Source organism: Epinephelus fuscoguttatus, linkage group LG3 (assembly GCF_011397635.1).
Source record: "Epinephelus fuscoguttatus linkage group LG3, E.fuscoguttatus.final_Chr_v1".
NCBI classification, from domain to species: domain Eukaryota; kingdom Metazoa; phylum Chordata; class Actinopteri; order Perciformes; family Serranidae; genus Epinephelus; species Epinephelus fuscoguttatus.
In genome coordinates, this window is record NC_064754.1 from 25,242,481 (window position 1) to 25,267,941 (window position 25,461).

The 25,461-nt window shown below is 41.9% G+C and overlaps 1 protein-coding gene across 9 annotated transcripts in view; it reads left to right on the forward strand.

Annotated features, from left to right (window-relative positions):
• The window catches only part of fat1a (FAT atypical cadherin 1a), an 89,079-nt gene that overhangs the window by 39,732 nt on the left and 23,886 nt on the right, over window positions 1-25,461 (forward strand). For 7 of the 9 annotated variants that reach the window (XR_007448428.1, XM_049566863.1, XM_049566916.1 and 4 more), the window contains exons 5-13: window positions 6,197-6,526; window positions 7,859-8,075; window positions 8,816-8,884; window positions 9,464-9,603; window positions 18,015-18,290; window positions 18,585-18,795; window positions 19,416-23,489; window positions 24,108-24,304; window positions 24,438-24,591. Coding sequence is in view for 8 of the 9 variants with exons in the window: in XM_049566863.1 (XP_049422820.1) it covers window positions 6,197-6,526; window positions 7,859-8,075; window positions 8,816-8,884; window positions 9,464-9,603; window positions 18,015-18,290; window positions 18,585-18,795; window positions 19,416-23,489; window positions 24,108-24,304; window positions 24,438-24,591 (5,668 nt within the window). In the remaining variant the exon portion in view is untranslated. The remainder of the gene's footprint in view (window positions 1-6,196; window positions 6,527-7,858; window positions 8,076-8,815; window positions 8,885-9,463; window positions 9,604-18,014; window positions 18,291-18,584; window positions 18,796-19,415; window positions 23,490-24,107; window positions 24,305-24,437; window positions 24,592-25,461) is intronic. The other 2 variants (XM_049566880.1, XM_049566888.1) reach the window with 1 other exon arrangement.

The following is a 25,461-nucleotide window of genomic DNA, read 5'->3' on the forward strand; positions in this document are numbered from 1 at the left end:
GCATCTGGTGCCTGAGCAGTGTTGTATTTCATACTCTGATTGTACATTCCACTGCACTAATTGCATTATGGGACTGAGAGTAAATGATAGGGATGAAAGTAGGGAATGAGGGAAGACTGGGTTCTTTTAAGGAAATGCTTTGCTGATTAGTGAAATTAAATAAAAAGGCTAATGGAGAAAAACAATAAAAAGTAATATTTTGTCCTACACCTGTTGGTTTTGTGACGAAAACTGAGCATCGAGGTGAGAAAAAGGTTTCCATTCAAATCCAAAGCTCCTCTGGCGGTTTGCAGGAGACGTAGAATTGCTACTTCCAACATGTGGTTGAAAGCTGTTGAATTACTAGGTTGGAACTGGTGTCTCATTCAAAGTCTCTGTGTCTGTTTGAAAAAAGCAAATTCCCGCCTGAGTTTTGTTAATGTGTCTCATTTGACAAAATGCCTCCAGACAGACATTTAATAACCACATTAAAGACTCAGTTTAAACTCTGGTTGGCTTTAATGTTACGCCAAATTCAACACGCCTCTTCCCTTCATGCTAATATTCTTGCTTTTCTTTATTATGTTTATTGCTTGAGCTCTCGATCATATCAGACACTGTAAATCCAGAGCACAAAGAACATTTTTCTGAAGAATAACTAATAAAAAGCCGCTCTCGCACAGTCCTATTTAATTTGAATATGAGTTGGAGGGATAATTTAAAGCAAGTAACTTTTGACCTAAATAGGTAGAAAGCGGCTGAGTGAACACAGCCTGGAAAGAGCTGTGTAACCATGGCAACTTAAGAAGTTTGTGTGTGTTGGTCAGTGGTTATTGGGAATCCAGCAGGAAACTCTTTATTGGGCCAAACATTCAGGAGGCAGCACAGATCCCTTAACCCTACAATTTGCCCTCTCCACCCCCCACACACACACCTCAGTGTATCCTCGGGGCAGCTAATCAAGGGATAATCATGACTCAGGAGAATATATATGTGTGCACACATGCCTTTGTGTGTGAGCTGCATGCTGGCAGAACAATTCAAATTGAAGACCTACCCAGTGTTGAAGTTTTTGTGCAAACTTGTTGTAGGAGAAGAACGAAACATGTGGGGCCATGTGGAACATGTGGAGCAATTAGGGGTGGGGGCTGTGTCAGCATTGTTTGCACCAAATGCCAAGAGGAGGTGGAGGGAGCACAGGGGGCCTTCAGCTTTTATGATGAGAAGGATGGGGGTTGGTAGTCGTCGTGTGCCTGTGTGTGAAAGCAAGAGAGGGAGCTAAAGGCAGAAAGGCAGTGGGGGAATTTCAGAAAAGGCAACACTGCTCCTGATGGTCTGAGTGTGGGCTCTAGCGGCAGGATGAGAGGCCTCCATCCCAGGAAGGAGGGGGCTGGGTAAATAGCAAAAGTGGGACATGCCAGGACATGCTTAGGATTCAGGCCTGGGACTGAAGAGAGAGAACATTTTAATGGAAATGCAAAGGTGAATGGGCCATTCACATCTGTTGTCTGGAGCCTATCCCAGCATGCAGCTGGCAACACACAGGGTAACTGGACAGGCTACCAGTGTGGCTTATTTGACTTGGAAATTAGATCCTACTGAGTCTATTTCCCTGATCAATCAATTATTTTATAAATGTCAAAAAGTGTAAAACAAACTAACAAACAAACAAACAAATGAAAAAACAAAATAAGCATTTTAAATTGTTTGCTTTGTGCAACCAGCACTCCAAAACCCAAACACATTCACTCTACATTATAGAACAATCACACATGAGGAGCTGTAACCAGTGAGTGTTTCCTCTTAAGAAATGATTTCAATGATGAGTCTACCACTGACAGTCACTTTGTGTTGCTCAATATGCTGTTGGTCATTTAATCAACTGACACAACATTCAGCCACAAAACAGTGTAGATGTATAATTACATTTTGAATGAAGTTTATGCATTGTTTGTTTCCACTAGTAGCTCGAGACACTGTTAAGCTAAAGGGACGACACTCAACAAGTAAAGTATAGTAGAAACTAAAATTCCCCTTTGAGCCTTACTGTTTGGGTTTCCATTTCATCTGAAGAACTAAGAACTGAGCAAAACACTTTTGATGAAGCTCCTGACCAACATGAGTTCCTGAGGCAAAGTTCCTGCAGTGGAAACTAGGCTTGGGCGGTATCCAACTTTCCATACATATATGATGAGTTACGGTGAGTTTGCCACTTTCTGCAAGCTCTCTCAGCTTTTACAGACGACTAAATACACAATAGAAACTCACAAAGTCTTAACAAAAATAGTATCTCCCACTTTAAACCGAGAAATACCACTGTGCACCTTTGTAATAGTCGTTTCTTTTTGTCACAGAACCAAGATTGGCATAATTGCCTCGTTAACTCATTGTAAAACACACTTCCTTCATACTCATTAGAAACAAAATAAAACTAACCCAAACTGTCTTAGTTACTCTTTTTAGTTATCTGGTTAGTTAGTCCACTGTTGTAACAGTCACCAGCTCCAGTTTTGGTGAAAAAAAAAAAACCCAAAATGTCCGTGCCATTGCTGGGCTGCTGTTTACAGTCCTGTAACTTATCCCTTCCTCCCCCTCGGTGTCACCTCAGCTGCCTGTCCACCAGTAGGGACTGTAGACTGACCTCTGGTGCTGCATGCTGTGCACTACATATTATGAGTTTAATAGAAAGAAGAACGGCTTTATTTATGATGGTATTGAAAATCATACCATCAGGATTTCCAAATACCCTGGTATACCATAATACTGTGATACTGCCCAGGCCTAGTGGAAACAGAGTTTGTCCTGTCTCCCAGTGTTTGTGTAAATAACACTGAATGCATTAAAACAACAGTACTTCCATATGGTCAGTCAGAAAAAGCTCAACGTTTTGCAATAGATAATCAGAGCATAATGGCTTGGCTCAGATCCCTTCACTTCACAGCAGTGCTATACTGATGCAGTGAGACACCCTCCCTCTGGTGTAACTTCTCTGTCTTTTGTGTGGTTTCTCTAATTATCAAACAAAGGCTTTTGATGAAAATGTTCCAAAGAGACGTGTGTGCTGATGAATCGCTGGGTAGCTATAGTGTTCATGCACACAGATACACACACTGCAATGATGTTGGGATGCCGTGCTGGGACATTTTATTTCTATACTTGATGTTTCTCATCAAATTATGTTATATAATCAGTGATATCAGGCACTACACCTTCATACAGGAGGCTAAAACCCATGTGATCATAATGGAAATGTTCATTAAGCAGCACAGGATGGGAGCCGCATCCAACGTAACACATCCTCCATGAGAGAGATATTCACACTGAGTTTCTTGTAATTCCATTTCATTAATTCTGCTCGTACGAGTACTATGGACAGCTGCAGACACTGCGAGAAAAACAAAAACACATTACTTTAGTAATTGAAACTATAGCACCAAATGGTGTGTTCCTGGCCTTGGACTCCTGACTGTTTTTAGTGAAGCACTTAGCAGATGGTTTTAAATGACTGTGGCATTTGTTCTGCCTTTCTACAGTATTTTGCAGCTCGAAGCTAGAAATGTTCACATCTCTGCCAGCGCCCAGTCGGCAGCGCTTTTTCTGGGACTCTATGAAAATTGTGTTTGTTTAGGTCAGCCTGTGGCTCTTTGCTTTTGATTAAACTCCTCAAACTGTGCTCTCCAATGTCCAAAGACATGGCGGAGTGTTAAACCGTGGCACAAATTACAAAGTGTTAGCACGCCACCAGTAATGCTTGATGTCATGATTTAAATTAGGGCCCCATTAACGATGCAGTTGTGGCGACATCGTCTTTTATACTGAGCACGTCTGGGGTTTTAAAAAAGCCCCCGGCCTTTAGTGGAGTGCAGTAAGACTTAATGTTTATTAGCAGTGCAAAATATTTGTTTGCAAGTTTGACACACGGCAGTGGAGTCAGTGCAGCTGGTGCTACCATGAAGAGGTGCAGCTAATTAAAAATAATTAGCTCTGGTGGGTTGTTCGTGTAGCAGCCATACAAGCTACTGTTATCATGATCACAGGCAAACAAATTAAATGTTATTTCAGATTAGCAAACTTTTGGGTTCACCTTAACAGCCTTCAGATGAACAAAGCATGTTTACCTGAATACATCAGCCCTAGCTAGTGACTCTCCAGGGGCAACAGTGGATCTAGTATTATATAAGAAAATATGATAATATCTCTCTTGCTAATTTGGCTATAATTATTTAATTTCCAAGGTGATCTGGTAGTTGCATCGCTGTGTGCATTAGAGCTGATACTAAAGGATGGCCTAAAATACCCCTAAATTGTGACAGTGCACCTTTATACATAAAATTAGCTTATTAAATCTCAATTATTTGGCTAAAGCAGGTCCCACGAGTGTGACAGGCTCAGCGGTGTAATGCTGCTCCTTACAGACAAAAGTGGTTCCAACAGAGCAGCCACACAACCAGGGGGATAAAACTAGTCGGGATAAAAAATATATTTAAAATCCAATTTAGTCTTGCATTTCCCTGCTGGAGAATTCTGCCTTACAAGACTCAGAGAGCTGTATTTGTAGATCTGAAAATGTCCCCCTTTTTACAACATCAAGACAGTTTCAGTCAGGGAGGAAGCACACTCTGTGGAGCACTTCATGACAAAGTATTTGACAGGATTCATTCATTATACTGCAGAGATTAGAGTATTAGGTTATGAGGTAACGGCCTGATGTGTATTTGTGTTTTTTTCAAGTAAAAATGTTTATTTAACCTGCCAGCAAATCTTAGAAGGAGTTGCCTTTAAGCTTGGCTGCTAGTTAAGTTGCAGAGAAAGTAGTGGAATGAAAGCATGATGAAGGGAAAGCAAGCTTACCGTTTTTTCCCCTCTTCTTTGAATTTTTTTGGCTTTCAAATGATGAGTTTCAAACACAGCTGTTTTGATCTTAATATTTTTACATAATATTGTTGATTTTGCCGGAATTTAACAAAAAATAATTTACTCTCTTCTCGTTACAGAACTCGTAACACAATAACTATTAAAAGGGTTCAGGTCTTAATGTGTTTATGTAAAAAATAGAAAGGGATTTCGAGCAGTGGTTCCCAACTGGTGGGTCGTGGTCCAAAAGTGGGTCACTGGTCTATTCTGAAAGGAAAATAAAGTGACTCACAATTGTGACACACTGTATTTTGAAGAATAGTGAATTTCTGGTACAGAGCTGTTATTTTGAAGTGCCGTTTCCTGCTGTGTGTGTGTGTGAGTGAGAAGATGGACAGCTACTCGACAGAGACAGCAAACTATCTCAACGACAAGGCCAAATGTTGAATATATTTAACTGTGTGGTTAAACGAGGTATTTTAATTGATAATTCAGTAAGATGCACAGAGCATCAACAAACAAACACAGAACCAACAAGGACAGAAAAACAACCCCACCAACTCAGGAGCAAACAGAGAAAGCCAGACCAGCGAAAGGAAGTCCAAAAGACAAGAACGAAAAAATAAATGAATTTAAAAAAAAAAAGAAAAATAATTATATATATATATATATATATATATATATATATATATACACACACACACACACACACACATATATATATATAGAGAGAGAGAGAGAGAGAGAGAGAGAGAGAGAGAGATAGATAGATATAAACAATTAAAATAAAAAAGATAAAATAAAAATGACGACATATTAATTGTGTGACATAAGAAGGGGAGTATAACTTGTTTCATTACAGTTTTTCAGCTTCCATATTTCCTTCAAAAGTTAAAAATGGTTGTTGACCCTTCAAGAAAACAACTAATTTTTTCCAATTGTAAATAATACATAACATCCATCATCCAGTGTCCATATGTTGGAGGTGAAGAGTCCTTCAATTTACACAGGATGAGCCTTCTGGCCAGACGTGAGCAGAAAGAGACAATGTCCGTTGGGGCTCTATTTAAGGTAGAATCTAAAAGGGGTTACTTAAAATATTGCCACAGACATAGATGGGGCAACCGGTCGTCCAAACATTGTTGGAAAAAGTTAAATGCCACACCTCGTCTGATATCTGTTCTCCAATAAACCGTGTGGACCTTGAACTGATGACTAAGAAAGAATCTGGACCCTGTTGCTGGACCAATTGGGAACCACTGATTTAAAGTTCACTGCATCAGATATGTGCTTCCTTACTGTCAGCACCAAACCTTTCAGTCTGTGTTCTTCTTGTTCTGAAGTTGTTATTCTCTCTCCTCAGATCACAGTCACCGATCACGGCGTTCCTGCCAAATCCACCACCGTCCGTGTCATCGTCCGAGTTCTCGATGAGAACGACAACAGGCCCATGTTCCTGGAGAAAATCTACAAGATCAAGCTCCCGGAGCGGGAGAGGCCAGAGAGAGAGCGAGCCACTAAGAGAGACCCAGTGTATCGGGTTATTGCATCAGACCGCGACGAGGGACCCAACGCCGAGATCTCTTACAGCATTGAGGAGGGGGATGAAAATGGGAAGTTCTTCATCGAGCCCAAGACCGGCCTGGTGTCTTCGAAGAAGTTCTCTTCTGCTGGAGAATACGACATCCTTACAGTGAGTATCTATACCAGGGCCTCACCCTGTCCTCTGCCTGATAGTCTCTCAGTCAGCTGTAAATGTTTACAACAGATGCTTGTTTATTGTTTTACTGTTGTGTTCTCATTCTCCTCTCAAGTCTTCTTACCTCCTTTGTTTCTGCAGCTTGCTTTTTTTAGGGTTTTGTGTTTAAAAATGCAGTAAAGGAAGTCACTGTTAAAGAGACAAGAAGATAATTGGTCCAGACACATCATGTTGGTCCACAAGTGGGGAAGGAAATTACTTGCAAAAAGATTCTACTTAAAATTATAGGGAGCATATTCCAACCACCAGCCCACACTATCCAATTAGGATGTCATTGTTACAAGGATGTTCAGTATGTTTGCTTTATTACTGTAGACTTATTATGCTGCATTTCCACTGTGTGGAACGGCACAGCGCTACAGAATCAAACTCGCTCTTTTTAATTTTCCATCGGCAAAAGTTGTGGATTATACCTGGTACTGTTTTTGGTACCAAGAAGATAGTTATTGCAAAAATATCAAATATCTTGATATTAGTTTACGGCCATATTGCCCACCCATAACTAGTACCAAAAGTTAGTCAAGTCGAGTTGAGCAGTAAGGTGCAGTGTAAATGCAGCATTACTGTGGAGCCTTCGTTATCAGAAGCCTGATTAGTCGATCGTTATTGTGACTTGTTATTGGCCGTTAACAAACTTACAGTTTACAGCACTCGAAAAAAATTCTTCTCATCATGGCAGCTGTTGAGAGTATCTTAGAATTACCGAGGAATAAATGTGTTGTATGTGTGAAAAAATGAATGTTACCTGTCAGTGTTCCACCTGGGACACAGTTGGCTGTGATAAACTGCTGAGGTGTTAACTTGATGCTCGTCTTTTTTGGTGTTTTCACCTAGATTTTATGTCCCCATATACACCAGTAAGTTGTGTCTCCTGCTGCGAGAGGACGCTGCTCACCACAGTTTACAGTAATTCCAGTCCTCACAAAAAGGTTAAATCACAAAAGAATACCACACAAAAGGTGTTTTGTTATTCAAAACACACAGTTCTAACGCCATGTGGACAGCTCGGAGGACAGAAAAGCTTTAACAACTGAAACACAAGCCATTCTGTGGACTGGTGCCATATATTAGTGGTTCTACTTACAGAAGATCTATTGGTGCATTTTTTCTTTAAGCATTAACGAGCAAGAATCAAAACAAACTCCCCGCATATGTACTTCTGAAGAGTTTCAGGCAGAGGATCCAACAGAGAGACGTACAGAAACTCAGTTGCAACGAAATGTTACATAACACTGTGTAACATCTTTCATTCCGCCTCTCTCTCAGATTAAAGCCGTCGACAATGGACGCCCTCAGAAATCCTCCACTTGTCGCCTCCACATCGAGTGGATCCCCAAGCCAGAATTGCCGGCCGATGCGGCCCCTCTGCTTTTTGAGGAGTCCCCCTTCACCTTCTCTGTGATGGAAAGCGACCCCGTGGCGCACATGGTGGGGGTCGTCGCCACAGAGTCCTCTGATGTTCCCGTGTGGTTTGAAATCACAGGTAATGCCTCCTTCTCGTGCATCTCTGTCACGTGTGTGTGCACGTATACTGTTGAAATGCCCCATGTTAGAGAAATGCATTGTAGGTGGAAGAACTCTTTTGAGGACTAACATAGTGTTTGTATGTGGAAGGACAAATTTTGTTTGTAGAGACTAGTGCAGAACCTGCATGTTTAGCCCCTATGTGGATTTGATGGCAGTTACTGTTTACAAGTTGTTAATTAAGCTAAACATGCATACATTGGAGGCAAGGCCCGTAGCAGTTTGTTAGCCAGCGTCAAATCATCAAACCATTTTTCTCATTTTCACTTTTTCCATACTTCTGCTCTCTGCCTCGGAAAGCAGATTAGATAACAGCATAGTACTGTAAATTAATGGCTCAGAAACAATAAATATTGATAGTTTTCCCGGCTGCCCCAAGTGAGCCAACTGAGATGAAGTCTATTTCCCCAGAATTTTAATTGACAACTCTTTTTTAAAGTGTTTAAACTTAATTTGTCTCCTCTCGAATGTGGTTTTTTTTAACTTGTGATAGGCACTGTATGCATGAGAAGACTTAAATTGACTGCTTTCAAAATGCTTGCCTCTTCCTTCTTCCTCCCAGCCTGTCCTCCCTCTAATCAATGTCTGACTGACACGTCTCTTTTCTTCTCCTCTCTCTCTCTCTCTCTCTCTCTCTGTGCTCCGCTTACCGCTTTCCTCTTTTCTCTGGAATGTTCTGTTTGGTTGGATTTTTGCAAGACGGCATAGAGGATACTGAGATGTTTTACATCCTTCAGATGGCTTGTGACCACAACTGTACAGCAGAAGGTAGCTGCTGGGATCTCCTAATAGGCTGAGTCATATTAAGAGATCATCCCACACTGTGTGTTGGTGCTGCCTGTTGGCTGTGGTTGAACTGTGTCGTGCTGCTGGATTGATGTTGTGCCACGTTTTTCCCCCCTAAACCTGTGACCTGATTAAGAGTCTCAAGAGAAAATGGAAAACCTCCTCTCCTCTCATTGTGTGAATTACAGCTTCATTTTACATCCACTGTTGTGTGGTTGAGCCTTCACATTTCAGCATTCAGTGTGTAAAAGATATGTTGTGTAGTTATTATTCATCGCTTGTATGTGCCCATCATTTTTTTGTGTGGGGGAATTGCATGAATTATGTGGATTATTTTCCGATAAACAAGACACCTCTACTGATAGTTGGTGATATCAGCATAAGTGTTTCTATTCATTATTATGTTCAAAATCATCACAGCTGAGAGTTGATGTTTGTTTGCCCATCTCAGCGCCCTCATTTCCTGTTTGTGCAACCTTGCTACACGCACACAACTAAATGACAATTTGTCACTAATCTTTTGTCCCTCTTTGTTTGTACAAAAAAAAAATGATTCCACAGGTGGTAATTATGACAGCCGCTTTGACGTGGGCAAGGCCAGTGGAACCCTGATTGTTGCGCGGCCCCTGGACGCCGAGCAGAAATCAAATTACAACCTGACGGTGGAAGCCACAGATGGGACACGAACTGTCAGCACCCAGGTAATTGAAACACTAATGAAATGGCTGGAAGCTGATGAGGCAGTTGTCATGGTTCTGTTTTTCCTCATGTTAGAAATAGCAGGAAGAATGGGACGGGTAATGAGTGAAGCATTGGCCAAAGTGTTGTGTTTGTTATGATATATTTGTGTCGTGATGCTATCATCACTCTCAACTGGCTCGGGAAAATTGACCGTTTACAGGTTTGAGTCTCATTACATCCTTACATGACCTGACTTCTAACTCCGTAATGTGGCCTTGCAAAAACTGGACAGGTACTACAAAACTATGGGCTATGATTCAGTAAGGCTGTGCTGTTGGAAGAGATCTTCTCATATTGTCTGGTGCTGCCTGTGGGGTGTGGTTGAATTGTGTTTTACTGCTAGATTTACTGCTGTATTTTCATTATCAGCTCCACTGACAGATCTTTTGATTAAAAAAAGATAGTTTGACATTTTGAGAAATATGCTTATTCACTTTCTCGGCGAGGTTTAGATAATAGCACTTTAATACCTGTCTGCACAATATAAGGCAGTGGGTAAGTTAAGCTTAATGTTAAGAGTAGGCATGCCCTTACAAACCTGGCTTGAAATGGGAAATAGGCTCTAAATTATTAAAAACTCAAAGTATTGCTAAGGTCTGGAGTTTTTTTTTTTGCTATCGGTACATCAGGGAGTGAGATTTCCATAGCTGAAAATAAGGTTATCAAGCAATTATTATCAGTTCTCTCTTCCTCTCTGTGGCTGTATTTGCGCAAGGGGCGAGTTTGTGCTTTTACACACACTCACACACTGACTCCAGTAACACTTCCAGCGCTTGTCATGGTAGAGAAAGCAAAACAATCACAAGTATGGCTGCATTTTACTCAAGTAGATGTTGATAACGCTTGTTGTCACAAATGTTATAAGAAGGAAGGTTAGCTGGCAGTTTATCAAAATATTTGGCAAACAAGCAGAAAATAAATCTGCAGAAATGCTCAGTTTTCGCCCTCTGTCCTCGTTTACTGCAGATGATGTTAGCTATAGCCCTGTTTCCACCGAGCAGTACAGTACGGTACAGTTTTTCCGTTTCCGCTGTGAAAAGTTGTGGATGGTACCAATGGGACCATACCGTACTGTGTATGGTCACCCCTCTGTTGGGGTACCTAACACAGAGATCTGGTAGTGAAAGGTAGAGCTGTGAACGAGCGTTATCAGTAGACTGTAACTATAAAATGAAAGGATGTTTTGCTGCCTCTTGCAGCAGCTGGAGTCTGAGAAAAAACTAACTTCATTCACTGGGCCGACTGCTGGCAACTTTTAAGATGGAACGTTAACTTGTGATGTTACTCAATGCATGAGTTGATGACATGAATCCATCGAAACACCTTAAATTTCACTGTGACAACTTTGACCATTACTTTAGTTTTTATATTACATGCACTAATGAGTGAATCTTCAAGCACATATATATATATATATATATATATATATATATATATATATACATACATATACATATAAATATATATATATACATATATATATATTAATTTCGACCATGTTATGTGAACTGCGTATGTTAGAATCCTCACTCAGACAAAAAAAAAAAAGCATCGTGGAGCGTCATTCCTGTGGGCTACGGATCACTTAACCCCCAAGCTTGCCTAATAAGGACTAAATGCACAAACCCACTATTTTTAAATATCCCATGGAGAGAGACTCTCACTGCAGCCTGTTCTGTTTGTTCTGCAAAATGTCTGCAGCCTCGTTCTGTGGACGATAAACAAGGTGCAGACTTCCATCTGTGTCACCAGTAATGAGGAATTACAGTGAGTGCTGGACGGATCAGTGAGTGACAACAACCCCACCCACATTGAAGAGTACTGTTTGTGGTGGAAATGCTAGGGTCTAGGTACCATGTCTGAAGGGTTACTTTTGGTTCCAAAGGTACCATACCAAAAGTGTTTGGTGGACTTATGCCATACAAAGTTTTCTGGGCTAACAAGTTAGAATGAAGAGAATGCTGTAAATGACAGCTAACAGCTTTGCTTTGTTTAGCCACAAATGCAGCCCCTCTGTGATGAGTGTGTCTGAAAAACACTGATTTTTAATGTTAAATTGCTTTATTCAGTGTTTATGCTGGTTTAAATCACCTGGTCTGTTTGATTTGGAGAGGAAGAGACCTTTGCGGATAAACAACTCCCTGTGAAAACCTCCTGAACAATGAACACTGAAGGAATTTTAACTGGGAGATGTTTCAGCAATCCTCACTGCTAGATGCCACTTAATCCCCTAAATCTTACACACTGTTCCTTTAAGTCAAGCCTCAGTCGTCTGAAATTGAATGATCAGACTCTTTTGTTGAACAAGTTTTTAAACCATGATATGAGCAGTCAGTTTTCCCCCTCCTCTGTTCTCTGCCATCTCGGTTGAGCATTAAACTCCAGGAATCTTCCACTGTCTCATTCCCGAAGCAGAGCTGCTGTGATGTTGGTGCCGTCTAGCCAGAGGGGTTTTTTTTAAGTATACATTCTTGAGCCCCCTCCACTCCTCCCTCTGCTGCGTCTCTCTCTCTCTGAACCTGTGAACCTTCTCTTACTCTTCTCCGACAAGAACAGATTGCCTCAGTCTTTTCTGAATGGACTCAAAATAGCTAAATATATTACACTCATACATACACAAGTGTGCTCATGCTGCCGTCTGGAAACTACAAAACCAACGGAAAAGATGCTTTTATGCAGAAGAAGAAAAGTATTAGTCACCAAAAGACCCTCTGTGAACCGTTTTGATGAAAGATGAAACCAAAAGTTGCTTCTAAAGAAACTTCCAAAGCAGTCGCATACTTGCATTTTAATATATTATTATGCTAATTTAATCCTTCTTGCATATATCGAGCTTCCCAGCTGATACCAAAGCTGAACCGCCACGATAAAAGCTTTTAAGCATGCAAGTTGTCTTCGGTTTTTGTTCGGATGGTCATGCCTTGTCCATGAGATTTCGAAGGTTTGTACATGGTAGTTTTGAGTCATATGGGATGGTGGCATTCAAAATGTTTTGTCCTTTGTCCTCAAAGGGGAGCTTCAGAGAACTGTAGCTGGAAAAGAATCTATTTGTTGTCACTCCGTATGAATAAAGCCTTTCATCATCTGGCTGCTGTGCTCCACTGAGCCTTGGATGAAGCGCTGCCTTCACTGGCATTTTGCAGCTCATCCGAGGAAGCGGCACGTCCTTTAGTTTAGTGCAAAACCTTAAAAAACAGACACAGAGTACCTATTTTCTCAGCCATGATTTTTCTCGCCACATAAAGCACTTTTTTAAAAGCCCTGGCAACGGACACTTATTTAAAAGCCCCTCAGTAATACTGCATGCAGTGACATTTTAAGTCAAATTAATCACATTCAAAGGTTAAACTATTCAAAAGGTCTAATTCTCAGCAGAGCTCGACTCTCAGTGGGACTGACTGTACCAGGAACCCCTTCACATTACAGGGAATGATTTAATTCAGTCTTCATATAAATATACAGGGTCACTGATTAGACGTCAAAGCTTTATTTTATTTATTTAATTCACACAGAAAAGCAAAGAAATGGTATCAAATGCTGCTGTGATGTTATGATACTTCATTTACACAGAAAACTTGACTTTGGCAGCAAAAGTAGATTTCCTGATAATAATCGATCTTCAAAATGTACAGTATATCTTTACCTCAAATGTTCCTACTGTGATGGAAAGTTTTACTGTATGTGCTACTCCATAATCAGCTTTATCAATCCCATCTCTCCCAGTCATCACAGCTCAATTGAACCATCAGTTTCACACAAGAAATGGGTCAAAGAATAATCACTCCCACAAATAATCACTCCCACAGTAAATCAGATGGAGCTTACTGCTTGCAACAGTGCACTCTTTCGCACTGCCTGCAGATTTCAAATGTGCATATTTTTGAATGTATTATTGGAGCTGCAGCTCTCCTGTAGATGAGCGCTAGCATGTAAGATGCAGTCCTGCAGACCCAGCTGACCGCTGTAGGTCAGCTGTTTTCCACAGAGGGAACGGATTTAGTGAATTTGTATGCTCTATAAACCACACTTGTGATGTGATTTAGGCCAGTTGCCTGGGATGTGCTGAGAGCCAAATAGGTGACTGAGAAAGGCATACAGAGGCCGCAGCAATCGTCCAAATTTGGGAGGTTAGGAATGAATACATCAAAGTGGAAATGTTAATTTATTGTTAATGACAATCAGAATACAGGTGAGAAAGAAGCATATATCTTTAGTGTAGTATTGTAGCCTGCAGGTTTAATATATGACATATAGCACCAGTCGGTCGACTTGCACACGTTTTTGGGAGAGCCGTTAATGTCCCAAGGATTCAGCATACTGAGTGCTTCATGTTTCAGGAAAGTCACCTGAGTGTTTTGGCTACTAACTTGTTTATACGACAGCATTGTTCAGCATTGACAGTATTTGCTTTGTCAGCGGGGGTTTTAACAGAAACTGTAAATGCACCTCTTGTTGCCTGCTGAGAAGTACATGTTTTCTGTAACAGTGAGGAACCCAAAGGGCTGTGGTTTTGAAAAGCTTGTGTCAGACCACAGTGAAATGTATCAGTGTTGTTTTCAGGTAGGTTTACTCTGTCTTCTCAAGGCAGGCGTGTTATATTAACCCCATAGTTTATCAACCTGATTACACAGTATTAGGATTAACCATTGAACACTTGAAGAAATAGTCTAATCTGTAGATTGTTACATAAAAGATGTTGAGTAATCAGTTGTCTCTATCTCCGTTCTCGCAACATAACATGAATCCAAGAATCAATGTAAAAGAGTTGTTAATTCTTTGTTAACCATTATGAATTTTCCAGCATTAGTTTACCTGTAAAACAAGTCATACAGAAGTTAACTGAAAATTAGACCTACCCGATGACACACGTGCAGCGCACCTCGTGAAAGCTCAAAGTTGGCCTTATCTATTCCTCAAATCAAAGTCATGTGGAAGCTGTGTTGCCAGACAGGCTGGCCTATTTTCTCTCTCCTTGGAATGTTTTTTTTTCCCCGTTTTGTTCTCCCTCTCTCTCTACTTCTCCCTCTTTGTCTTTCTTCCTGATTTTCTCCCTCTCCGTTTCTCAAAAAGCTCCACATTCATTGGCCAGGCATGCAGGGATGATGATTATTCTGTTTGGGTAGAATAAAACGCAAACAAGAGCACTGGACCTCTGTGGGTAGTGGGCTGTGTTAATCCTGTTTTGGGAACATGCTGGAGTGCTTGGTGCCAGTGCCCTGCCTTTGCCCAGAACCTGCCACCTGGCAGGAGGGCTTCCTCTCCTATGCATGGCACAGGAGGACAATGAGCACAATGAAAGCCCCCATGTGTCCTTTCCTGGATACACAAAACCCAAAAGGTGTTTCGTTATTCAGAAGGCTCCTTTTTTTGTGATCTCGTAAGCACACTTTTGTTTTTGAATGTCTATTTTACTTTCAAGTGACTAAATTGGAAATTATGTTTAATCCAACCTGCCTGCAGCTCCAGTGGTGATATCAGTATGAAGCTCATGGCCTGTGGGAGGTCTATGGGAAACAGTCGGCCCTTCTGTTCTGTGCTCTCCATTTGGCCATTGTAGTTGCATGAAGGCGTCTCTGAAGGATCAGCTGATGTAGACAAGGGGTGCTGCATTCTAGCTCGGGCACCTCATAGCCAAGAGCTGCGCCAACAAGGCAGCCTCGGCATGCAGCCCAGCCTCCCTTCCCCCATCTCCAGCTATATGACATCCTCCCTTGGCCGTGCAAGCACCTCAAGCTGTTCTGCTCACAATCTGTTCCTGGTCTCCTGTTTCTTGTGTTATCTCAGTCCACATTACAAAGACCGTCTTTATGTCTCGCTCGAAGGTTCACCTTATTCACTCATACTCCCTTGTTTTCTTGCCTTCAGTATCAAAGCTGACTATTATATCTAGGACTCTTTTGTATACTATTTGTATTTTATTCTCAGCCACATCTTTGTGTGTGTGTGTGTGTGTGTGTGTATGTATTTCTGTCGTTCCCTCCCACAGCCTGTGTTTTCTAAATCTGACCATTTCCCTTAGCTTTCTTTGGTTTTTCTCTGTCACTTCTCTTTCATTCTCTCGTCTCACCCTCACAGCACTTTTTTTCTTTAGTATCTCCATCTGTCACGTCTGCGTCTCTGTCTCAATCTTATTCCTCTCCAGCATTCCCAGAGGAAGCCATATACAAAGACTAGAGAGTTTTCTTCTACTCCAGCATTTCTGCTGCAGTCAGGCTGTATCATGCCGCTTTGTGATGTTTGGGGGCAAAGTTCCTTTGAAGTGTTGTAGAGCCTCCTTGCAAGGGGAAAGGCAAGTTTGTGTGCATATGGAGGCTGAACAGCCTTTTGTTTGCTTTCTCAACCACCTGAAATAGTACATTGTGGATAGATGTGGATACTACTGACCCGGTTCCATTCCTTTCTGCTTCTTGACAGCACTATCAGCTCTTGCCACCTTCCTCACTATTCACAAGACGTGTTATCTGACGCTGGCCAGATTGAGACACATTGGGCAGCCTCTTTGTGTGGATGTATGTGTGGCAGTGCACATTTTATGAGCCCGTGTGTGTGGATGCACGCATGTGCATCAGTGTGTGTTAAAGGTGGATTGTGAGACATTGCGGATGTGGTGGTATATGATGTCTGGCATGACATGAGAAGACATGCTTGGAATGAGATAGCTTGTCAGCCTGCTGAATCATACAGTACGGGCCCAATTTCATACGCCTTTTCAGGGTTAATTCCTCATTAGAAAATTGTATTTATTTTACATTACGCATACTGATTAGCAGTGTGACATGGGTCGCTCATGACACATGACTTGTGGCAATCAGCCAGTTTACAGCACTGACAGACAGCATGCAGCCCAACGCTCCCCCTGCAAGAAGACATCTGTGAGCTTCAGCAGCATTGCCAACATCACAGCACACAGCAGATTGTAAATGTTATCAGTGCTGTCGGATTGAGTCTATATTTGTCTCTGATGTAGGCTCTCAGCGCTCAACAAACAGACTTATGACAAAAAAACAACAGTGGGCAGTTGTGCTGACCAGAGGTCTGACAAATCCTGGTCAGCCAGCGAGCTGTCATCTGGTCAGGGCTTTTGTTACTGACGTCTCCTTCACTGTTCCTACACCAAACAGCTCGGCTTTGCCCGGTTCCTTACGGGACATCACCCCCTGGTGTTTGGTATGCAGGTGTCTAATCTGGGCTGATCCCTTTGTTCCCCATGTTTGGCAACGGTAGAAGCCCCTCGCTGGTCTGGGAAGCAGAGATGGCATTCCAGCAGCTCTCCATAATCCTCTGTCGGAAGTCCACTAGACGAGTGGCTGGTGTTGATAAAACATGCTCCCAGTGGAATTTTACAGTTTGGGGATGTTAGATTCTTTGTTGTGTGTGTGGCAAAAGAAACACAGCGACTGCACTTTTTGCTGTCCAAAGCAAGAGGCACATGTGTAGAGATTTGTCTCATGGATTTGAGTCTGAATGGCTTTGAATATATTAGCAGAATATTGAATCTGCAGAACAGTAACACTAAAACATGTTTAACCATCCTAAAAGTTACTAAGTACTTTTAGACATGTTATATATTGTTAATAGCCCTGGAGAGGCACTCTGACTTTCCACAGTTGGCAGCCCACTGTCAAATGGTTTATCACACATGTACTCTCACTTTAATCACCTGCTCCTGTACGGAGCTCACAGTTCATTTAGATGCATTGTGGTTTTTCAGCATTGATTTCTTGTTTCCACTGTTAGCAGTATCAAGTGGCCATTCAGTTAAAATATTGCTTTTGCCATCATACATATCGATCGGGTCTATATTTACACAACACTGCGTTTTACTAAAGAGCATTTTAGAAGGACTGCAGAAGTTGTGTGTGTGTGTGTGTGTGTGTGTGTGTGTGTGTGTGTGTGTGTGTGGGTGTGTGTGTACAGAGGAGAGACTGAAATAAAAAAAGAGGGTCATTAACACATCTTTGGCCATTTGAGTGTACTAAACATTTATTGTTTGTGAATTATTATTCTGTTTAAAACCATTAAGTACATTTACTCTCACACTGGTTTTCAGGCTATCATCGGGTGTTTGTAAGTAATTTGTCTGCACATGTAAACCTAACCCTCACAGAAACTTGAAACAGGATGTGGACCACTGCTTTAGAATGATCCTCTTTTTGCTTTTTATCAAATACATGTTCAACAGTAACGTGTAACACTGAATTTTTTGGATAGATTCAGCTATTCAGCTATCCTCTGAAACAAGTCCTGAGTACACGATGATGGAATTAGAAAACTGTCAGATATCATAATCAAAAAATTATTTTCACACATATGATTTGGGAATTGACACAAGTCTTCTGTTCTAACTTTACAATTCATTTTTCTCTTCTAGGTGCTTATCCGTGTCATTGACACCAACAACCACCGGCCGCAGTTCTCTCAGCAGGTCTATGAGGTGAATGTCCCCGAAGACAAGCCAGCAGGGACCGAGGTCCTGCAGATCAGCGCTGTGGACAGAGACGAGAAGAACAAACTGACCTTTACGCTCCTGAGCAGCACTGATCCCTTCAGCCTGAGGAAGTTCCGACTTGACCCGGGAACGGGCACTCTGTACACAGCTGAGCGACTGGACCACGAGACTATGCATCGTCACATCCTCACCGTCATGGTATGAATTAGTGAACACTGGCAATTTAACAATAGTTTGATGAATTATGAGAAGTTCCTATGTGTGGTTTAATGGAGTTTATTTTGGGATTGTTTACTTCATTGGGAAATGAAACATCCATGAAATTAAGATAAGCTTGTTTTTGCTATGCCTTTCAAAAATATGAATAATTTGCTGTTCTATTATGTTGCTGTTGAAGAATGAATTATTCCTTGAGGTCTCTAACGCTCTTGTCTGTCATTTTTTTCCTTTTCCTCCTCTGTATGTGTCTCTTCGTAAATTTCCCTCCTCCAGGTTCGAGACCAGGATATCCCAGTTAAGAGGAACCTTGTTCGTGTCATTGTCAACGTAGATGACACCAATGACAATGCACCGTGGTTTATAGGCACACCTTACTCCGGCCGTGTGTTTGAATCCGCAGCCATCGGCTCGGCCGTGCTCCAGGTCACGGCTCTTGACAAAGACAAGGGCCATAATGCAGAGATTGTTTACAGCATCGAATCAGGTAAATACACACCAAACTGCTGCGACACTCTGTTAAGCCACACTTTCCCTAGTTTTTCTTTTCCTCACATAGCAGAAAGCTTTCATTGTAAATTCATGCAAATGAAATCAGCTTGTAAAAGATGCATGAGTCATCTTGAGTCCTACTGCCCACTGGATCTTGATCATGAATGGAATACTTTACAAAGAGAAGTAGAATATTGAAGACTTTGTCTAGAGGATCTCCAAATACGTGGGAGATGGGCAGATCCCCCCTCAGAGTTTCCCACGATGGTTTTCCCCTACAATAAGCTGTTGTATGAGAACAAGAAACATGTGGCTAATGGATTTTTGTTGAATACATGCATATTTGACATAGCTAAGATGACTTAATGCATCTGAATTGCTTTGTTTTGAGTAAAACTGAGGGTTTAGGATGACGATGGTAGCTAGGAAAATTTCTGACATTACAAATGCTTTTCAGCCACATCTTCTGGTGAAACAAGTAGCATAATTCTTCTTCTTATTTTTTTCATGTATGTTTTACATTAATTTTGCAGGCACATATCACAGGTTAGGATGAAAAACATTTCTGTTTCAGCCACATAAATATATTCTTCTTTTGTTGTCTCTTTCTCACAGGAAATGTTGCAAACTCATTTGCCATCGACCCTGTTCTTGGGACAATTACAGTAGCCAAAGAGCTTGACCGCAACAGCAAGACTGCATTTGAACTCACTGTTAAGGCATCTGATAGTGGAATACCTCCTCTGTCAACTACAACCACTGTACAAATTGTGGTAACAATTTCGGACAACGCAGCCCCCAGATTCACAGAAAAGGAGTACTCTGCAGAAGTCAGCGAATCAGTCCATCCAGGGAGTTTTGTGAGCTTGGTCACAGCTGACAGCCAGTCGTCCGTTTTCTATCAGATAAAAAGTGGCAACATCAACAATGCCTTTGACATAAACCCAAACTCAGGAGTAGTTGTGACCCAGAAAGCTTTAGATTATGAGACCACCTCTCAATACAAGCTCATCATACAGGGCACAAACATGGCGGGACTCTCCAGCAACGCCACACTTCTGATTCACCTAAAGGATGAAAATGACAATGCTCCAGTCTTTCTCCAGAGGGAATTCAAAGGAGTAATCAGCGAGTCAGCCTCTGTCAACAGTGTTGTTCTGACCCGTGAAAACACCCCTTTTGTCATCCGTGCCTCTGATGCTGATTGCGACCAGAATGCCATGCTCATCTATCAAATTGTCGAACCTTTTGCACATAACTATTTCGCCATTGACTCAAGCACCGGAGCCATCAGAATCACAACAGCCTTGGATTATGAACAGAGGAGTGTTTTCCGCTTCACAGTCCAGGTCCATGATCTAGGAATGCCACGCTTGTTTGCAGAGACGGCGGCCAACGTGACCATTGAAGTAATTGATGTTAATGACTGTCCACCAGTTTTTAGCCAAGAGCTGTATGAGACAACTGTCATAGTGCCAACCTACAAAGGGGTGGAAGTCATTAAAGTCAACGCAACAGACTCAGACTCTGGGCCGAACTCCAAACTTCTCTTCTCCATCTCTGAGGGAAATATTGGTGATAAATTTAAAATTGATCCAATTACAGGCATAATCTCTATTCAGAATGTCACACAGCTCAGAAGCAGATATGAATTAAAGGTTAGGGTTTCAGATGGTAGATTTGCCGCTGTTGCTACAGTAAAGATAAATGTGAGGGAAAACAAGGAGAGTAAGCTGAAGTTCACCAGGGAGTCCTACAAAGCTTTCGTCCAAGAAAACTTTTCTGAGAAGAAGACACTAGCGGTTGTTGCTGCTGTCGGAAACCAGGTGAACGAGCCATTGTTTTACAAAATTTTGAACCCTGACAGCAGGTTTGAAATCAGCCGCACATCTGGGGTAATCTCAACCACTGGGATTCCATTTGATCGCGAGACACAGGACACATTTGATATAGTTGTTGAGGTAACCAGAGAGGAGAAATCTGATGAAGTGGCCCATGTTCCAGTTACTGTGACAGTGGAGGATGTGAATGACAACAAACCTATGTTCGTGAACCTTCCCTATCATGCCCTGGTCCAGATGGACGCAGAGGAGGGCCAGGTCATCCGGCAGGTCACAGCAGTTGACAAAGACAAGGGCGCAAATGCAGAAATACATTACCACCTGAAGGAACACCAGGAGCACTTTCAAATAACCCCATCTGGTGAAATCTCCCTCAAAAAGAAATTTGAGAAGGATTCACTTAACACAGACTTTGTCATTGTTGTTATTGCAAAGGATAATGGAGAGGTAGCACTCTCAGCTGAAGTAGAAGTGCCAATAACAGTGGTGAACAAAGCAATGCCTGTGTTTGAGAAGCCTTTTTACAGCATTGAAATCCCTGAAAACATTCAGTTACACACACCTGTTCTTCACGTACAGGCCAATGATTCCGAAGGCCCTCGTATTGTGTACACCATCTCTGAAGGGGATCCTTTCAAACAGTTCTCAATTGATTTCAACACAGGGGTAATTCATGTGATTCAGCCTCTGGACTTTGAGACACATCCTGCTTATAAGTTAAATGTAAGAGCCACGGATTCTCTGACTGGAGCTCACTCTGAAGTGTTTGTTGATATCATACTGGAGGATGTAAATGACAATGCCCCTGTGTTCCTGTCAAAGGCCTACTATGCCAATATTTCAGAGGCATCTGTCATCGGTACATCCATTTTGCAAGTTGATGCCAAAGATTCTGATACCGGTAATAACCAAGAAGTATTCTTTCAGCTGGTGGAGGAAAAGGGGAAGAGTTCAGATTATTTCACCATTGGCCGAGACACAGGAATAATCTCTACAGCTCAAGTCCTGGATCATGAAGAGAACCAGCAGTACAAACTGAGAGTCCGTGTTGTGGACGGGGGAGTTCCAGCTCTATCTAGTGATGTCATTGTGACGATAGACGTTACTGACCTGAATGACAATGCTCCGGTATTTACGGAGCACACTTACAAAACTACTATTAGCGAATTAGCCCCACGTGGATACTTCATCACCCAAGTCCAGGCATCTGATGCTGATAGCTCGGACTCCAGTAAGTTGGAGTTCTCCATCATATCTGGCAATGAGGATCAGAACTTTTCCATCGACAAACGCACAGGCGCCATTGCCATTTCCAACCATCGTAGGCCACATATGCAGCCTCTTTACAACCTCAATGTATCAGTGTCAGACGGTGTATTCAGAAGCTCAGCTCTTGTTATGGTAACAGTTACTGGCGCCAACTTCCACAACCCCACCTTCTCTCAGGTGGACTATGTGGTAGAGCTTGTTGAAAACTCACCTGTTGGTACCTTGGTGGCAGAAGCAAAGGCGACAGATGATGATGAAGGCATTTATGGGCAAATAACATACCAGATTGTCAATGACTTTGCAAAAGACAAGTTCTCTGTCAATGAAATCGGGGAGGTTTTCTCTCTTGAGGTCCTTGATCGTGAGAATACCATTGAAAAAGTTATTCCTATTTCGCTCATAGCTAAAGACGGCGGTGGAAAAGTAGGCTTTTCTGTAGTCAATGTCATTCTCACAGATGTCAATGATAATGCCCCACAATTTAGAGCAGCTGAGTACAAAGCCACTATTGCATCAGATGTCCCAAGGGGAACCTCTGTGGTCAAAATCGCTGCTTCAGACATGGATGAGGGAAGCAACGCTGATATTGAATATTCAATTGAAGCAGATGTTGAAAACGTTGGGGAGAACTTTGAAATCCACCCAACCTCTGGGGTCATTACAACCAAAGAGAGTCTCATCGGACTTGAAAATGAGCTCTATGCATTCTTTGTGAGGGCGAAGGATACTGGGAATCCACCCAAACATTCTGTTGTACAGGTTTACATCAGGATTGTTGCACCAGAGACACCAATTCCCAAATTTGCTGAACCACATTACCGCTACACAATTGCTGAAGACCTTCCCATTGGCACGGAGATCGATGTTATTCAGGCTGAGAGTGAGCAACCAGTGGTGTACAGTCTTGTGAAAGGCAATACTCCTGAGAGCAATGGAGATGAGGTTTTTGTTGTAGACAGAGACAGTGGAGCTTTAAAGCTTCAGAAAAGCCTCGACCATGAGACAACCAAATGGTACCAACTCACTTTGCTTTCCCAAACCAAACACGAGACTTATGACATAGTGGCATCTGTAAATGTGAACATCCAAGTGAAAGACCTCAATGACAACAAACCTGTCTTTGAGTCCGACCCTTACGAGGCAGTCATTGTGGAAAACCTTCCGAGCGGGACTCAAGTGATCCAAGTCAAAGCCAACGACCAAGACTCTGGAACCAACGGCCATGTTGTTTACAGCCTTGACCCCAAGCAGAACTCTCCGGAGATCTCAGAGCTGTTCGCCGTTAACAGTGAAACTGGATGGGTGACCACCTTAAAAGAGCTAGACCGCGAAAAGATGAATAAATACACAATCGCCGTCCTCGCCACAGACCAAGGCGACAAAGTCCAACATGTTAATGGCACTAGAGTAGAGGTCACAGTCGCCGATGTAAACGACAACCCGCCCCGCTTCACCGCAGAGATCTACAAAGGCACAGTCAGCGAAGATGACCCTCCTCCCAGCGGGGTGATCGCCATCCTCAGCACCACAGATGATGACTCAGAGGACATCAATAAACAAGTGAACTACTTCATCACAGGTGGGTGTTTATTATTTTGCGAAACACATAATTAGTAAGCCCAGAGAGTTTACTCCCTACTCCTTTGTGTAATGGTTTTTCATAAACAGAGCTTAGGGGGGATCATCCGTTTATGCCACTTAATATGATGATAATATCTCATCTTTGAAACATTACACAGTCCTATTATCTGTTACGAGTCTGAGTTATCGCCTAATCTGCCGAAGCTCAAGGCAAATATTAAGGTCATCATAATACAGAAATGTATAATTATCTGAATAATGCTTTGAAATAGACTGGGGAAAAATACTTCCTCTGGTGCTAATTAGCAAGTGTGAATAAGTATGCCAAGTCTGGGAATATCAAGAGGACTCCAAATCCAGTGTTAGTCCATGTTCATTTTCTGTTGTTTGTTTGTGTAGCAAACATATTTGATTTAGAAACAAGAATTTGCTTTGTGGAGTAGTGATGAATACTTAAAAGATGGTTTTAGGAATTATTGATGGATACTTAGAGGAATGCGGTTTAAAATTCAGGACAGACCTTTATCCTTGTGTCTTTTTAATGACTCCGGCTGCTTCCCTGCCTGTGAGTTGTTGATCATTCTGAAGTGGTGTATTTCTTTTTAACACCAAACAGGAGGGGACCCACTTGGCCAATTTGCCATCGAACACATTCAGAATGAATGGAAGGTCTCTGTCAGGAAGCCCTTGGACCGTGAAGAGAAGGACAATTATCTCCTTAACATTACTGCCAGTGATGGCATCTTCACTGCCAAAGCTATTGTGGAGGTCAAGGTGCTGGATGCCAATGACAACAGCCCAGTGTGTGAAAAGGTAAAGTACTTTTTTTTTTTTTTTTAAATTTACTGTGTTGTTATTCCAGCACTTAATTTGCTGCGCCCTTTTCTTCTTGGAAATCACTTTAATTTCCTCCCCTTTTTCATCTTCTCTCTCTAATGTCCCGCAGTCCCTGTACAGTGAGAGCGTCCCAGAGGACTCCCCTGCCGGCAGGCTTGTCTTGCAGGTCTCTGCCACAGATGCTGACATCCGCTCAAACGCCCAAATCTCTTATGAGCTCCAGGGAGTTGGGTCTGAATTGTTCATCATCGACTCTGATTCAGGTGTGTATCTGTTACTGAAATGAATGCTTGTATGTATAAAGAAGAGGGTTGATTTTGGGATGTTTTGTGGTCTGTGTAAAATAGTAATTCTTTCTAAATGATTGCTACGTTTCTCTGTCCTTTCTTTTCGAAATCTTTTTTTTTGTCCACAGTCATCAAGTTGGATTGCGTTCCAGCTGTGTCGCAGGTTACTCTGAATATTAGGGAGCAGTATGTGGGACGTGCACATTAAAGCTTCTCATGAAACGCCATTGGCCCTCTGCTTTGAGCCGCAAAATAAAAAAAGCAGCTCAGCATGACCGCAGTCTTACGTTCTACACTCTTAAGATTTGAGAAATGTGATTCCTCTGCAAAATGTTAGTGTTTTTTTTTTTTTTTTTTTGGTTATTTGTGATTCTGTATGTGTGTGAATCACTATCAGAGACAGAAGAGGCAAGCATGTTTTCTTGTGCCCAGTTGTTATTTACTTATTCATTTTTAAAAGAGCCGAGAACATTTCCCCACGGGGCAACTGAAAGACCTGCAGTAGCACTAAAATACAGAGTTGCACACTTAAATTGAATTTATGACTGCTATACTTCTTGCCTGCAAATAATTTCTTCTGGGAGACCCTTTAAATCAGAGATTCCATCTGGCTGCTGGGATGAAAAAAAGAAGAAAGAAGGTGGGAAAAAGAAAGGAAAACAATGCCAGTTAATCACCGCCAACCTGTTTTTAAAATAAATGCAAAGTTAAAGCACAAACAGACAAAACAAACTAAGCCGGTAGATTTAGACAGCTATACAACACGTCTGCTGCCACTGCACAGAATCCCGCAGTAATAGTGAAATTTAGCTTTAATATGCCGAGAAACGAAAACCAAGGCAACAA